Source organism: Ochotona princeps, chromosome 21, assembly GCF_030435755.1.
Source record: "Ochotona princeps isolate mOchPri1 chromosome 21, mOchPri1.hap1, whole genome shotgun sequence".
Taxonomy (NCBI): Eukaryota; Metazoa; Chordata; class Mammalia; order Lagomorpha; family Ochotonidae; genus Ochotona; species Ochotona princeps.
Window position 1 is genome coordinate 23,185,031 of NC_080852.1, and position 17,912 is coordinate 23,202,942.

The 17,912-nt window shown below is 43.2% G+C and overlaps 1 protein-coding gene across 1 annotated transcript in view; it reads right to left on the bottom strand.

Annotated features, from left to right (window-relative positions):
* Window positions 1–17,912, bottom strand: part of CACNA2D3 (calcium voltage-gated channel auxiliary subunit alpha2delta 3) — a 714,521-nt gene that overhangs the window by 501,664 nt on the left and 194,945 nt on the right. Inside the window, exon 4 of the mRNA XM_058678785.1 lies at window positions 64–123. Within this exon, the coding sequence (XP_058534768.1) occupies window positions 64–123 (60 nt within the window). The remainder of the gene's footprint in view (window positions 1–63; window positions 124–17,912) is intronic.

Consider the following 17,912-nt stretch of genomic DNA (forward strand, 5'->3'; position numbering starts at 1 on the left):
TAATATTTTTTCTTTTAGCAGGAAACAACACAAACCACTTTAACTCAAACTTTAATCAGTTACCTGGAGGTCTGCGTCAAACTCGTGCTTCAGGTGCGCCTCTTCTGCAGCCTCCACAAGACGCTGAAAAGAAAGAAAGCAACACCAAGTGTAAGAACTGTGGCTTGGACCCCATTTCTCTAACAGGAAAAGACAGGTTCATTCCTTCGTTGTCTGAATGTGACACAGTATGTCACAGTGCATGCAGTGGTGCTGCAGCTCCCAAGAAAACGAAAATAATTCCATCGTTGCTAAGATCTCACTTCTGCCTTCATCACTGAATGATCATTCTTCCTATAAACATTATCAATAAGGCATATGCTACATTTATTTCTACAGTTCAAAGACATTGCCCTTGAGGTACAGACAGGTTCTAAAGCCAACCTAGAACAGTGCCATCTTTGGCTACAGAAGGAGGTCAAAGAGTCCAGCTTTCCCTGGATTAATCTTTATCCCCATGGGTTTGTAATCTATGTTACGCCTTCCATCATTCAAGGCCAGGTTTTTCCTACAATCATTCTAATACAAAATAATCAGGTGATAATCATTTGCACTTTATGACAACCTGTATCTCAGTAAAGTGATCACTGAAGTTAAATCAATACCTAGGACAAGAACACAAACGTAATTCTTCTAAACCAACTAGATAACTTCATGTTCTTATGAAACCAACTTCATGTCTTCACTAACACTAGTCAACTTTCAAAATCATTTATAATTTAACTTGAATTTATGAATCATGAGTCTCCACCACAAATATAGACTGTAGTATGTGACAGAAGTTTCATTCAATAAAATATTTCACTCAAATTTCATCAAACTAAAAGCAAGCAAAGAAAAATTGATTTAGATCCAAGTAAATTCAATAATTTTTTTAATAATAATTTTTTTTTTTTGCGGTTACTCATGTAGCCTGCATCTTTCTTTAGCCTGTCTGTGAAGTTAGTACACACATGAGTTTAAACAGCTTAAGTTTTTAAAATGCTGACATCAGGGTTTGGCGTGTGGTACAGCAGGTAAAGTCGCCACCTGCAACATTAGCATCTCATGTGGGCGCCTGTTTAGATACCAGCTACTCCACTTCCAACCCAGCTCCCTGCTAATGGCATAGGGCAAGCAACAGAAGGCTCAAATGCTTGGTCCCTACATACCCGTGAGAAACCCGGAAAAAGTTTCTAGATCTGGGTTTTGGCCTGGCCCAGCCACAGCTGTTGTAGCCACTTAGAGGGAAACCAAAGGATAGAAGATCTCTCTCTCTCTCTCTCTGATTTTTCAAATAATGAATGAAATCTTCACAAAAGAAATGATGTTGACATTCGTATCAATCTCTCAGTAGTCAGGAATTGACAAGTGTCCTATGAATAATCACTGAACTAGATATGAACATAGAGAAGGTGAGGTAAAATTTTGTAACTTCTGGCATTATGGAAGAGTACCAAAGCCCTCTTTTACCACAGAACCCATACTCTTCCCCCCCCACACACATACAATGAGCGGGAGCCAGGCACAAGACAGAGGGAGACACAGCTGCTCACAAACCAGATTCGAGAAGATACAGATGTCTAGTGTTTCACACTCCCTTCTCAGTTCAAAGATGAGACTCCAGAGAACATTCCAGGGCCAGGGCCAGAAGAACTGGTCCCAATTCTACACTTGAGGACGTCTTAGGCCAGCCCTTTCCCCTCTCAGAACCTTTGCTTCCTCACCTGAAACAAAGGAAGAGGAGAGTCCAGAGCTGCGGTCCTCAAAAATGTGACCCTCCATCTGCAGCACCAACTTAACGCGAAAATTTATTAGCAAGGTGGAATTCTGAGGGCCTCCACCAGCCCTACCCAATCAGTAGCTCTGGGAATCAGACCAGCCGGCTCAGCTGTTCCGGTAATAGCCAGGTGATTGTGATATTGCTCGCGTTTGAGAACCACTGCATAGAGAAACACATACCACACCTTGCCTCACCCTTAAGGCCTTGATGACTAAGCTCCGCCAAGCCAACAGCACCTTTCTGTTCTCATCTTGTGAGAATCTGTCTACTTTCATGTAAGCAATCAAATACTTTACAGATGAGAGATCTAAGATGGAGAGAATATAAATAACGTTGTTAAAAAAAAAAACTGAGGAAGAGACACTATTGAGTTTGGCTTTGGTGATGTCAAACTGGCTTGGTCATGGCCTTAGGATTCTGCTTAACAGCTCTACAATCTCCCAAGATCACGATGGACAGTTTGCAAATACTTCAGTGTAGGTCCAGGCTGATGAGTGACAATGATATAAGGCATCTATATATTCCTGTGGGCTTATTCTCTTCATTTTTGTCAAGGACTTAGAATTAATTTTCTGGGCCCGGCAGCGTGGCCTAGCAGCTAAAGTCCTCGCCTTGAAAGCCCCGGGATCCCATATGGGCTCCGGTTCTGATTCCGGCAGCTCCACTTCCCATCCAGCTCCCTGCTTGTGGCCTGGGAAAGCAGTCGAGGATGGCCCAAGGCTTTGGGACCCTGCACCCGCGTGGGAGACCCGGAAGAGGTTCCTGGTTCCTGGCATCGGATCGGCGCGCACCAGCCCGTTGCGGCTCACTTGGGGAGTGAAACATCGGATAGAAGATCTTCCTCTCTGTCTCTCCTCCTCTCTGTATATCCAGCTTTCCAATAACAATAAATCTTTTAAAAAAAAGAATTAATTTTCTTTCATTTTTATTTATTTTTTATTATTGTAAAGGCAGATCAGATTTTATGGAGAGCAAAGATATTTTATCAGCTGGTTCACTCCTCAAATGACCACAACAGCTGGAGCTGAGCCAATCGAAAGCCAGCAGCCAGCAGCTTCTTTTGCATCTCCCATGTGGATGCAGGGTCCCAAACTTTGAGCCATCCTCCACTGCTTTCTCAGGCCACAACAGGGGCTGGGTGAGAAATGGAGCAGCCAGGACATGAATCGGGGCCCATATGTGATCTTGGTGATTGCAAGGTGAGTATTTAACCATTGCGCCATTCCACTGGGCCCAAGGACTTAGAATTTCTATATATCGGTCATGAAGTCCCATATTGAGTTTCATAGAGTATAAATAAACACTGTACATGTCTAAACACTTACATTACCCAAACAAGTCAAGCATTGTGAACAGTTACTCACTGAAACACATAAACGTGCATTATTAGTGTCTTCCACACTGAGAATCCAGAGTAACAATGTTGATGAAATATCAAAATGATCAACCAAAAAGAACACAATAAAACTGTATGACCAAAGCAGATAACAGGGGGGGTTGAAGAAGGGGAGATATAACAGAGAAGAGATAGGCAACAAATTACAGAAGAGCCAATACATAGAAAATTATGGAAATAATAAGCAAGCTGTACATATCATGCAACATAGCATGAACATATTATATATAATTTCACACAAGTGTATGTATGTCTGGGTGTGTATATCATATCCCCATACAACCTGAAATGCATTTCGGTCATAAACACCCCAATACAAGTTATAGTGCCCAAGAGTAAATATTGGACACAATTCAATATCGCACTAACTCCTCAGAACAGCCTCCTATACTGAACACAGCGAGTACATGATGATCCGACCCAGTAGCCAGGTTGTATGTTCATTTACAACTTAAATTTGTTGCATGGCTGCTTTTGTATTTTGATTTTACCTGACATATTTTTTGTTTAAAGGAAAATATGTTCCCATCACTCTGGCTACCAAGATTTAGGGGGGAAAAAACCCTCCAGGGAAGAAATTCACCATAGAACTATTGTCCCGTACTCAGTTATTAAGTCCTTTGAAACAGGGCTCTTGGAAAGCTGAGGCTCCCTTCACAAAGTCAACCACAGAGCTCGCCCAACCTGCCCTCCAAGCCAGGGACACTGTGGCTTCCCTTTCCTGGGGGAATACAGGGCGAGCCCAGCACAACAGGCCCAGCCGTGGTGCACATGGTCCTGAAGAACAGAACTGTGCCCTTTGTGGGGAGAACAAAGACTGGCTGACCCTTCCTCTGAAGTATGCATGCAAGTGAACGATTTAAAAGAAACGGTCCTGAAGAGGAAAAACATGTGCCATAAATTTGCCTAAATCCGAATCCTGGGAACAGAAGTTCCTTTTGTTAACAAAAGAAAAATGAACAGAATCATCCCCTACCAAAGTCAGGACCATTCAAATTCAACAGCTGATGCTTGCCACAGAAAATAATAGCCTGTTATATCTCTTTCCTGGACAAATATCCTTAACACCTAAGTCAAATAAAATATATTTATAAAATAAGCTGGATTATCAGTTGCAAGTGTGAGAAATCCATTAAATTTAGTCATGTTTTACTTATTATGTAAGAAACCACCAGTGAGTCCAGGGAAAATGTTACTCTATTATATGTTACTCTATTATATCTATCAGAAAGGCAGTGTATTTTTAATAATAAGAAGTTAATCTTATGTGAATTCCCTTTTTGGATCCGCAGATGGGATTGTATAGAATTGTGAATGTGGTTTTTAATTAAAATGGAACACTGAAAATGAAAACAGCTTTGAAGACTCCAATTCTCAGAACTGAGCTTTGAACTCAGAGGGAACAGTTCTCTGCACATGCCTCTCTTCTTGAATGCACAGACATTTCCTTGACCAACAGGTTATACCAATCTAGTGGAATACACACACTGGACTGTGAACAAAACACGTATAAACTAAGAGCTTGCCATTCCTGAGCTCATTGACTTTTTTTTTAATTTTTATGTAATTCTGCTGTTTGTAGGAAACAAAGACAGAAGAGTTCTTTTTAATCAAGAACTGCTAGAAGGCGTGGACCATGGATATTATCTATAGCTATGGCAAAAGTAAAGCCACCAAGAGCACAGCAGGGATATGAAAGCATTTCACTTAAGATCACATCTTATTTCTCCTTACAACAGCTCTCGTTCACATTCACACACACTACAGAACCCAGACTTCCACGGCCTCCTCCTCAACACTTAAATCAAGACTAGGGTCAAAAACATTGCCGAGTTTGAACTTTCCGTCATGCTTCACAAGGGGGAAAATCAGACAACAGATCAGAGTAAAAAAAAAAAAAATTGAATCAGAAGAAAATGATGTTTTTGTTCTCCTTTTTATTTATTTATTTTCCTGATAGTTTTGCTTTAACAAGGGTAGAAAAGAAAAAAAAGTGCAGTGAGCAGTGGGGACGGCAATGGAAAACAAGATCACACAACCAAAATAACTTACTACTGGGCTCCTACTGATCTGATCAGAATAAATGCTTTGTGTACAAATGAGAAAAAAAAATTTTAAAGAATCCCTAAAATGGGAAGCAAGGAGACAATTATGGACAAAAATCCTTAAAGTAAAGCAGTAATATAAAAACCATATGGGATACCAAAGTAAAAAGTTATTTCTCCTGTTAAAGCTAAAAAGCTTTGGCTTGTAAAAGCTGTTATAATGGGATGTTTAAATTTGACAGAGATTGCAAAGTACTTTCTATGTTTGGTGGCTTTCACTGAATATTTTGCAATATATTTGATACTCATACCAGAGCCTTTTCTGTCACTTTTTTTTTTTCTGAAATGAAAACATCATTTTTCTGCAAATGCAGTTTAAGTTCAACTGGAATAACTAAAGAAAATCTGTAATTATAAGCATGGATTTGGGCTATACTGATGATTAACATGAAGCTTGGTGAACTGTCATTAACACTGGAAGTCACATGACTCTCCCTTCTAATCAGTAAGAGTTAAGTGAGTAGGAAAACAACCAGTGACAATCACAACAGTGCCCAGTATGCACAGCTCATCCTTGTCTCACTCTACACATGATGGCTTTTATTTTAAGGCTTGGGGTTTGGTGTCCATCAGCAATTACCCCAGGTGAATGCCATCCTAGCAAAGCCGGAGTTGGCCACTAGCCTAAAGAGACAAACACGGGAGATCTGGGTCTTCTCTAAGTCACAGATTTCAAACTCACTCAGTCCCCTAGTTAAGAGGAGAGAGTGCATCAAAAGGTGTATCCAGAAAGCCAAACCATGTGAGATTGATTTGTTCCTAGGACTACGTGTTTCTTGCAGCAAGGATCAGGAATCATCCACTTAAGAACGACAGTACTAAAGAAATGACGATGCAAAAATTTGCATTTTCATTCCTTCTGGTGTTGGAATTCCTTCCCTTCTCAAAAAAAGAGTTTTTAGTGCTCTGTATGAGTGTAGACCAATCTTTGCTTCCTTTACAGCTGTAGCAGTTAGATGAATATTGATCACAGTATGGAGCTGGTACCAATGGTGATCCAAGAAACAACACGAGCTGGTTTACAAAAAGGGAACAAGGCAAACAGAGTTAGGACAACCAATGCTGCCAGGAAGCCAAGGCAGCTCCCCAAAAGAAATGGCAGGGAAGCTGAACCCTCTTGGAGCAGAAACATGCTGAAAGCAAGGTGTGACCAACAGGCACCGTTCACACCAATGGGTCTGGCAACAGCAATCAGAGAAAGGTTCTACAAACAGCTAACAGCTACGGCACTCTGAGACCTAGAGAGATGATCCATGAATGTCTGCAGGGTCATCAGGACAGGAGTAAACTGAAGCCGTAGACCCCATTCGATGGGAAGAAAGCCAAGAGTCTCTCCGTTCCATCCTTCAACACTGCCTCTGTTGTTAGAGTCATAGCTGAGTACTTCATAATACTCCGCAAACCTCACTGACACAAATGTTTTTTACCTTGCAATTCCAATAGCAATGGCACATACAAATCGCCCTCAAGATGATCATTTCTGTAGAGAAAAACACCTCTTAAGGAACTTTCATTATTTCTTTGTGCCTGTCATAGAAATAAGCTTTGTCACACACAAATGAACTTTTTTTTTTTGGTAATAAAATGCCCTCCTGCCTGATGGATGTAGAGATTGCTTCTGCTTTTAAAAACAGCAAACATTTCAAAGTGGATGATGAAAGTTAATCTATAAGGTTCCTAGAGAAAGTAGCGAACAGAACAATGGGGCAAACACATCCTGTGCACACAGGCGGCACTTCCTGCTCTTGAATTCCTCTGTCTTCTCAGCCAAATGAGGTTATAAGACAAAATAAACGTGGAGTTTACATCAGAAGACACAATCACAATCAATAACAAATTATCCTTGCTTCCACAGGAGACACCTGTTATCAGTTTAAGGCTGACTAAATGAATACTTGCTATCAACACAGATGACCAATTTCCAAACCAAAGCCATAGCAGTCACCATCTAAGATTGTGCTTACCCAATTGCAGCCTTTGCAAAACTTCAGAGGCTGGAAGCAGCTAAACTTCACCTAAAGGTTTCCCCAGGGCTGAGGCAGCTGAGGAGGGAGGGGCAGGAGAAGAGGGCCAATCTTACATTTCAGTCCAAGTAATTTTTCCAAATGATACCGCATTAAAGAAAGGTCTTCTGCGTATGTGTCTCTTGGGAATGTTTTGGAGTTGATAATCAAAATCATGCCTGTTTAACTACAAGATGTGAAAAGTCCCCCAAGGACCCTTCAGTTCTGAGGTCACTGAACTATTTTCTTTGTGGGTGATGGAATTGTCATGAAGTTTCAGATGGGAAAGTCTAAAATGTGTGCGGCGGGCAGAACCATGGTATTACGTCACTGGAAAGATGAAACTTCATTTTCTGCAATGAAAAAATCTGTTTCATCCTTGAGGACTCTGCCAACGTGCTACCCCGGCCCTTCATTACAATCTCTCCAAGGCAAGTCACAGCCGAGACAGCAAGGCGCTAGTATGTTCTGCAGAGTGCCCACTCTGGTTGTGGGCTCACGCTGCCGTCACTTCTGCTCAATGCAGCTTTATAAGCATTGTGTGGAAAATTATTATATGACTGGAAAGTTATCAAGAACCAAGTGAAACACCCAGAGATGGATGATTTACTCAGGCCTCCAAGAAGCTCTGGGTATATTTTGTTGCCACAGAATCAGAACCAAGTCTTCCTACTCACTAGCTGCTTGGCACTAGGAAAAAAACATCTCAATTTCTCTGTCTTGGTTTTCTTCTTTAATGAGCTGAAGTAAAAACCATCTGCACCTCAGTGTGTGAATGCAATGAGAACGTACACATGAAACAGTTCGTGAAGGAGTCCACACAAGTGTAAGATATTATTAAGATGGGGCAGGGGAGGAGACAAGATTTTTCAGCACAGAACAGCTTGATTGGAACAAGAAATCTTCACAGACTGTGCCTCCCACGGTTGGCTCTCAAATGAGGAGGACTTGGAATAACTCCCCAAGTTCACAGTTACATGGAGGTTATGTGGAAGTTTGTTCTGCTGCCACAGAAGGGACTCCAAGGGCTTGCTTTCAGAAACACACAGGGCTGCACGCCTGCTGCTCGAACACAGGTTTTTCAAACCCAGTATTCTTTTCAGCTTCAGTGGTGAAGTCTGTGACTGGGGTGACTGAAAATGGAATGAGGCAGAGGTCTTTATTGCAAAGTTTGACTGATGTCCTTGGAATGGTGCTGACACAGATATTAAGCTGTTTGCCAAAGCAAGTTTCTTTGACAGATGGCACCTGTGAGATACTGGGCAGGATGGTGATCGGCAGGTTGCTCCTAGACCCCTAGGCCCCAAGCACGGCCAAGGGAAATTTCCTTTCTCCTTGAAAATGGAACAATGCAGAAACAATTGTTCATGTCCACTTGGCCTTTCTCGAGATACAGCTTACTGACGTTTGGTCCAGGGCAAAAGTCAGTCTTTCTCATTCTTCCCTTCAAGCCAACCATTCAAATGTTGACTGAACAACTTTATTTTGGTAGGGAACATAAAAGAGGGTTGGTCCAGAGAGCAGACCATCTTGAAGATGAATTCTGGCTCCAACCACTTCACAATAAATACTCCAGGCCACAGTTCTTGGCACATGGCAAAGACCCATTTATGTTAGCTTCCATTACTGCTAAAGACGATGACAATAATGATTAACGATGTGAGAAGACTCGTGCCAAGGGCTTAGCTACAAAGGCAAGAGTATGTTTGCTCCTCAGTTGGGAGAAAAAGTGAACTATGGGACAATGTGACTTGTGCTATCAAAGGTGGACCACAAAAACTGAGTTTCAGCCTGCCCGGCACAGTAGCTTAGCAGCTAAAGTCTTTGCCTTACATGCGCCGGGATCCCATATGGGCACCGGTTCTAATCCCAGCAGTCCTGCTGCCCATCCAGCTTCCTGCTTGTTGCCTGGGAAAGCAGTCGAGGACGTCCCAAAGCCTTGGGACCCTGCACCCATATGGGAGACCCGGAAGAGGTTCAGGGCTTCAGAACAGCTCAGCTCCAGCTATTGCGGCTGCATGGGGAATGAATCAATGGATGGAAGATCTTCCTCTCTGTTTCTCCTCTCTCTATATCTGACTTTGCAATAAAAAAATAAATCTCTAAGAAAAAAAAAAAGAACTGAGTTTCATTCTTCCTATCTGAACTGTTTCAATGCTTGAGTCAATGGATGAAGCTAATATTCACAGTTACTCAACACAGGAAAGCTCTGATGCCATCCCAGGTCACACACAGGGAAACCAAAGGGCAGACAAGGAGTAGGGCTGCGGGGACCCAGAGCAGGGGCAGATACGGCCACCAGGGCATGGTGCTCAGGGGGTGACTGGCCATGCAGAATGCTTCGTGAGCCTGGTTAAAGGAAGTGTGGACACCAGTCAGGGGCCCAGGGAAGTGACAGAGAAAGCACACAGGCCTTGGGGAGGCAGCCTAGCTGTCTGCAGAGCTACAGGTCTGGAGTGGAGATGGAGAAGGGTCAAATCAGTTTATGTGTGTCCCGTGAGCAAGGGAAAAATCCAGGCTAAGGAACATTTAGCCTATGCATCTCAGGAGGTCCCACAGGGTATAATTTATCTATAAAATTAATCTGGTTATAGTGCTAAAAAATTACACAGGGATCAACTTAAGACAAAGATTAAAGCAGGGATCCGTCCTATAGTGCAGCTAATAGAGCCAGTGCTTGCAATGCTGGCATCCCACATGGAAATCCTGGTTCAAATCTGCTCTGCTCTGATTCCAATCCAGATTCCTGCAAATGTACCGGGGAAATAGCAGAAGATGGTCCAAGGGCTTAGGCCCTTACCACCCACATGAGAGATCCAGATGGGGTTCTTGGCACCTGGATTAGGCTACCCCTGTCCCAGTTGTAGTCATTTGGGAAATGAACCAGAAGTTGGGAAATCTCTCACTCGCTACCAAGTCACTGCCTTTCAAATGAAGAAACTGAGAACGAGAAGAAGAGAAAGAAATGGAGACGGGGGTTGGGGGCAGAGAACAGATAGACCAATTGCTTTGATTCCAAGTAGAGAGAGGGAGTAGCGGGGTAAAGGAAGAAGAGGATATATGAATTTGGTTTCATATCGCAAGGGAATGCAGAGTGAAGGAAAACTTTCCAATAAAAGCTGTAATAATAACTACCCCAGAAATCCCCAACTCAGGGTAGCTCGAGGCTCCTTCCAAGGAGTCAGAAAGCCATTGGGTGGACTGTCGGGGAGGAGCCTTTGGCTCTCAGCGAGGAAACTGATTAAGAGGGCTGCATTCCATGTTGGAGTGCCCGGGTGTGACACCAGCTCTTGACTCCAGCCTCTTGATAATGCAGACCCTAGGAGGCAGCAGTGACAAACAAGCAGGTTCCTGGAAACCACGTGGGAGACCCAGATGGTGTTCTCACTTAACGGCTTCCTTCCCAGCCCAACCCAGCCCCTGCCATTGTGTGAATCTGGACAGTGAAATTAATACCTGGAAGCTTAGTGCTTCTCTCTGTTCCCCCTCTTCCCATCCTACCTCCACTTCTACCTCTCCAGAGCCCATCCCCATATCTGTTAGCTCTCAAAAAAACCACAGATTTTATAAAAGATAGCCATTGGGTTCAGGCCACCAATTCAAAGATTCTTAAAAACCTAGCCTTTGCTTGCAATCCCCTTCAGAAATTAGAGATACAGTAGCAAATATACAATGGTGCTGGAGGGAGAAGCTGTTTACAGTCACACCCAATTCCAACACCACACAGTCCATGACCCATGGCAATTTTTTTTTAACTGCATCCTCTGTTTCCTGAAAAAAGCCCAGCTCTATCGCACATTCTTTATAGAAAGCAGCAGTTTCTTCAATGTAAATACTTAAAGCACACCAATGTTTTCAACAAAACTTTTTCATTTCATCATTGCATAACACCCCTGGTGTCTTCCCAAAACCACCACCCAAAAAAGTGTTCTACATCTCTCTTGATTTGTGAAGGACCCTTAGTCCTAAGACTGGGCAAAGTCAACTGCACTCACAGGGAGCTTACTTCAAATGCCCTCAAGAAGGAACAGTGACAAATAAGACCGTTCACACGATCTTGGCTCCCAAATAATTGGCACAAGGCTCTTGTTTCAATGAATATCACAAATGTAACTTCAACATCCTGAGACAGCCAAACCTTCCTCCCTCACGACAGAGCTAATATCCTAAGAGGACGGCAAGTAAACCACGGTCTCGGCGATCGGGCACCCATGAACATTTGTGTCTGCAGGGAGCCAGGTGCACGTGCGGTACACTGCTTCTGGTTATTTTTTTCCCTTGTACGACTCCTGTGTTCCACTCATATCTGAGCAATGACATTTTCACCCTTCAGAATCACACTCAGAATTTTCACATTTCCACAGACAAGAAAGCTGGCTTAAAGGCTAAGCCAACTCCCTGTTTTTTAACGCCTAGGTAATGAACTGAAATTAAAAATATAAGGTTTGAATTTTTATAGAAAGTTATTTCTATGCTTTATTCTGTCTTCTTCAATGCTTTCTCTTTTGTCAACCCTTAATTATAATTTTATTTTAACATGACAAAGAAATAAGCAGGTATCTGAATGAATGCCAGTGGTAAAAAATTGGAGGGGTTTTTTTCTTTGACTTAGAAAAAAAAGAGGTAAGGAAAGAGGACTAAACCCATTTTATAAAAAGTAAACTGATACCCCTAACTTCAGATCTGGTTTCTAACAGTGCTTCCTTTGCAAACCAATGCATGCTCCTGGCATCCATGATCCATTGCCAACACTGAGCCCCATCTTTACTCCCATCTCCAGATAGCTGGGACTCCTGCAACCTTCCAATGTGGCTTCACAGGAAACCAGAAACACAATATCCCCTGGCTACCTGTCTGCCGCCCACATTCCTTCTACTGTGAAACAGACACAGTGAAACACGAAGCCCTATTAGCAGTTCCACAAAGTCTAACACAGAGGTTATACTTGAACTACAGTGGCTTTTAAATTTCCTTTTGTCATTTCAAACAAGTGGAATGATTCTGAGCAAATTAAAAGAGTCCTGGGAAGATGGAAACGATGGGAAAGAACATGGCCAAAGCCCTGCTTGGTGCCAGGCACACTACACAACTCTGTGTAGTGAAATTTTCCAATCAGGCCTCAGGGGCCACTACATGCAGGACAGCGGAGCCCTGGGTAACAGCAGCTGCTTGAGCTGCCCCCACAAGCAAAGACAACTATCCATCACATACACAAAAAAAATGGGTGCAGAAGTTTCTCAATTTTGATTTTGTTGACCAACTCTTTTCATCCCCTTGGCTCAGCAACCGCTGAGGCTCATAAATCACAAAAATTGAGAAAGGATATGTCAAAGAAACAGCAATGGGAAGAGAGAACCTTCTGGAACGATGAGAACTGGAAATACGAGAGCGCATACACAAGCCTGATATAATGCATCACTTCAAGACACTCAGAGAAAAATGCTAAAACCGCTGATTTGTACTCTTAGGGTGGATCAATTGTATTGTTTGTAAATGATACCTCAATCATTTTGTTGTTATGAAAATATCAATGGAAGAAACTCAGACATATGAGCTAATGTACTCGTTTTCGAATAAAGACAACTTGGGTATAAACCCAAGAAAAACAGAAACCTATGTCTACACTGACCACTTACACACATATTTAGAATAATGTGAAATGGAAGCAACCCAAATGTCTTTCAACCGACCAGAGTATAAACACAATGTGGCCTAGCCATTAATGGAATATCATTTGGCACTTAAAGTGTGTGAAGTGCTGATACAAGCCTACATGGACAGATCTTAAAAACATCATGTTCTGTGAAAGAATCAGTCACCAAGAAAAAAAAAAGATTTTATTATATGATTTTACTTACGCGAAATGTACTAAAAAGAGAAATCCATTGGGGCCCGGCGGCGTGGCCTAGCGGCTAAAGTCCTCGCCTTGAAAGCCCCGGGATCCCATATGGGCGCCGGTTCTAATCCCGGCAGCTCCACTTCCCATCCAGCTCCCTGCTTGTGGCCTGGGAAAGCAGTTGAGGACGGCCCAAAGCTTTGGGACCCTGCACCCGCGTGGGAGACCTGGAAGAGGTTCCTGGTCCCGGCATCGGTTTGGCGTGCACCAGCCCGTTGCGGCTCACTTGGGGAGTGAAACATCGGATGGAAGATCTTCCTCTCTGTCTCTCCTCCTCTCTGTATATCCGGCTTTTCAGTAATAATAAAATCTTTAAAAAAAAAAAAAGAGAGAGAGAAATCCATTGAAAAAGAAAGTGGATTAGTGAATAACTGGCCCTGGGGGTGGGGATAGAGGTGTTAATGAGATTGAAGGACGATGGCTCCAGAGTACTTGATTTTGGGATAAAGGAAATATCCCACAAATGATTACAGGAATGGAAACACAGCTCTCAACACACTAGAACCACTTTAAGCAGGTGATGTATATCACTGGTGCCCAAAACAAGTATTTCTAGTACACTGAGTAGCATTTAAAACATATTTTTGTGTGGTGTCCCTCAATGGATAAAATGACCCCAATTAACGTCCCTTCACAGAGTGTGGCTCCTGTAACTGCTGACCATCACCACCAAAGGGCCAGTTCCCATCTGCCCTTTGCTGAGATGGGACAAGCCTGTGGAGAGGTTTACATTTCCTTTCAAGGGTTATTCATTTTTTAAAAATCATGTATATGCCTTAAGCACAATAACTTATTTCTAATTAACTCGCTGAATTAATGTCATTTGCAAAAACTGTAACAAGAAACACAAAATAAATATTTCCAAGACAAAAAGTAAATGTAAGAAACAATCCTTAGACCTGTGTTAAATTACAAAGATTCAACTGGAGTCTAAGAATTAGAAGCTCAGCTGGCATCTAACAGAATTCTAGGTCAATCTGATGCTAAAATACAAATACAGCTAATTAAAAATTTTAATCACTTCTTGAATAAATAGACGCGAAATGGAGGAAAATATCATAGATTTGCAACATTTTAGAAGGCTTGTGACCATTCACTACTGCTTATGCATAGCCCGCATCATTCCAAAAATGTTTCCCATTGCTCATGTGCCAAGACAAATCTATAGCCTGATTAGTCAACAAATATTTATTTATTTATTTTTACAATCTATTTTATTCTTATTGAGAAGTCAGCTATACAGAGGGTAAGAGAGACAGAGAGAAAGATCTTCTACCCGCTGATTCACTCACCAAGTGGCCACAACGGCTGAAGCTGCACCTGATCAGAAGCCAGGAGCCCAGAGACTCCTCTGGGTCTTCCACATGGGTGCAGGGTCCCAAAGCTTTGGGCCGTCTTCCACTGCTTTCCCAAGCCACAAGCAGGGAGCTGGATGGGAAGCAGGGCCACCAGGATTAGAATCAGCACCCACATGGGATCCCTGTGTGTGCAAGGTGAGGACTTCAGCCACTAGGCTACAGCGCCGGGTCCAACAAGTATTTATTAAATGGTGTGGAAGGAACACAACCAGATACTGAAAGAAGCAGCAAAATATTTACACAGTCTCTGCACCCTATGAGTGCAACAGTCACACACAGCAGTGTTAAACAACATGGCCTAACATTAGTTACCAGATTTTAAATAAAGGATTCAGGTAGTTAGTAGAGTAAGCGTTCAAGAAAGAGTGATGATTCCTCACTAGTTACGGCCAGGGAGGCGAGGGATTCCCAGAGGAGACAGAATTTGAATTAACTTTCCAAAGTGCCTGTGACCCAGGCAGGTTCAGAGGAACAAAGGAAGACACCCTGGGTGATAAAGGTCAATGTATTTCTTGGGAAAGGAGGCACCCCAGTCCAGACAGAAAAATAAGGAAGGTTCGAGAGGAGAGTTGAATTTCAACCTACTTCATTGAAAAGAAACACTACAGGAAAAGCAGTTCAGGGCTGTGGCAGAAAGGCTACCCAGCAATGGCAGCTGAACAATGGGCAGGACAACAAGAACACCAAGCCTCACCTCGATCTCACCTCCAGCTATGGGGGCAGGTGTGCACATCACTGACACCGTACAAGCCTGGCAATGAGCTCAGTCCTAGTAAAAAGACGTATTTTTACTGGAAACACAGATCTACAAGTGAAGGAGAGACAGAATAAAAAATCTCCCGTGCTCTGATTCTCTCCCCAGGTGGCCACAACGGCCAGAGCTGAGCTGATCCAAAGCCAGGAGCCCAGAGCCTCTTTCACATCTCCCATGCAGGTGCAGGGTCCCTAGGCTTTAGCCTGTACTAGATTGCTTTCCCAGGCCACAAGCAGGGAGCTGGATGGGAGGTGAAATAGGCGGGAATGAACCAGCACCCATATGGGATCCTGGGTACGTGTAAAGTGAGGATTTAGTCTCTGGGCTACCTCGTCAGGCACCAATTGATAACCCTTCTAGTGACCTAGCCTAGCCCTGACATTTGAGTGTTACACACATACATGTCTCGTGCAAATTAAGTTGCACTGGGGAGGATTGCAAGTAGGGAGATTAATATAGTAAGAAAAATAAGTTGCAAGGGAACCTCAATCTCAAATATTATCTTACCGTAAGACAAACACTCTGGTATCAAACATAGGCTGTTTATATGCTAAAAATTAAAGTTTATTTGAATAAGAAGATAAGAACTCACAAGGGTTCATTTTTTTCTTCTCTCTCTCCCGCAAGTTCAACCATTATTTGTTAAGCACAGACTAATAAGCTACAATCCCACCCCTTGAAGGCCACACAGAACAGTACAGAAGATAAATACCAAAAACCAATTAACTGTTATCTGCTATGATGCATGTGACGGACAACTCAAAGTTAGTAAGCATGGAAATAGTGACTATCTGTATTTTATCTAATGAATCTTGGTCTGTACTCACCCTCACTTCATTAGGACAAAACACCCCAACGGATGCTCTGTGGGGAGCGGGCGACCCCACGTGTATGTTAGGTGGTCACAAGATGGCGGCTGGCCGAGGGCCAGGAGGCGGGATTTGTCTCACAGCAGACAAACAGGAAGTCGCAGAGATAGGCTAATGTCCCCCCCCACCCCGCGACTGCTGGCCTATCAGATAGAGCCGAGTGGACCCACGGGGAGAAATGATTGGTGGAGAACTGTGCATAAGCAGCCCGCTTTCGGCAATAAACCCATTTTTTGGTTCGCCTGCCCCTTTTCGTCCGCCGCCTTTTTGGTTCGGCTTTTCATTCCTTCGTTTGTGTGTGTGTTCGTTCCGTGTGTGTGTGTGCCGGCTGCGGTGGCGGTTCCTGTTTCTTCTAGGCCCTCAAGATTCCTCGTCATTTTAGTGTCGCTGCAGGGCGGCGACAATGCTCTTTCATGAGTCCCAGTTTTTAACATGCACACGGCTTTATGAAAAACACCAATCATGGATTCCATGCTGCCAATGAACCTTATGAGCAATAGGCAAACAGTAAATAGTGAATCAAAGTGCAGACCACTCCTGGAAATAAAGATGAGCAAGTGTCAGGTAGAGTGTACATAGTATTTTGCAAGGTCAGGAACTCAGACAAAATAAGGGAGGAATAAAAGTCTAAAGGGGACAGAAAAAATAGAACCCAGGAAACTGGGGAAATCTGAAGCTAAGGCAAGGTTCTGATCCCACTAACATCCACCTATACAGGGCAAGGCAAATTGAACAGGTTTTAAAAAGAGCTGCCTAAGAAAACTAGCATGAAAAAGATCTTTTAAAAGTTCACAGAAAACAGAATTACAACTTAAGTTTATTTGGGTACAGAAAATGATATTTAGATATATGAAAGGTCCTGAAGCGGCTAGCACTAGCACAGTGTAACAAGCAAAGTCGTCTGCTGTGAAAACAGCATCTCACGTGGGTGCCAGTTCACGTCACACCTCTCCACTTCCAGCTCCCTGCTTCTTGTCTAGGAAAAGCTGAAGAAGATGGCCCAAGCATTTGACCTCCTACACCCACGTACGAGATCTTGGAAAAGCTCCTACCTCGCAGCTCTGACCTGGCCAACCCTGGCCTTTGCAGCCATCCAGGGAGCGCACCAGTGGATGAAAGATCCTTCCCTCTCTGTCTGTCCCTCTTTGTAACTCTGACTTTCAAATAAATACATAGATTTTATTTTAAAATTCAGAAAAGGCTTCAAAAAACAGTTAATGAAAACGGCAGTGATGGTGAAACTTCACATAGATTTAACCATTTGGGGACACCAAAATAAAATTATCTTTCAATTCCATTTTCACAAACTGTTAGAGGTCTCCTCATACTTGGATACGTGAGCACAGTCCACGATCAGGGCCCTTGCTAGCCCCTGCAAACCTGTGCTTCTCTCTTGCCTTAATCCCCCCAATGCTATTTTCACCACTCTGTGATGGGTTACACTCGCCAGGACCCCCATGTTCTGTTTAAACTGTGGCTGCCATGGTTAGAACTGGACCCCTCAGTTTCCTGATCTAAATGCTGGACTTGTGAGGTAGCCAACTGGGGCTGGGAGCCATTCAGACAAGACAAGAACCACAGAGTACCCCCCAAGTCACCTCAAGAGCAGCGAGATCAGAGCTGCCATCCACAGGAGTGGCAGGCCTTCTCATGATCTAAGCCACCTTCCAGAAAGGTTGACCAAGTGGAGAATCAAATGAGAGAGCCTACTGAACAAAACAGAGTGCACA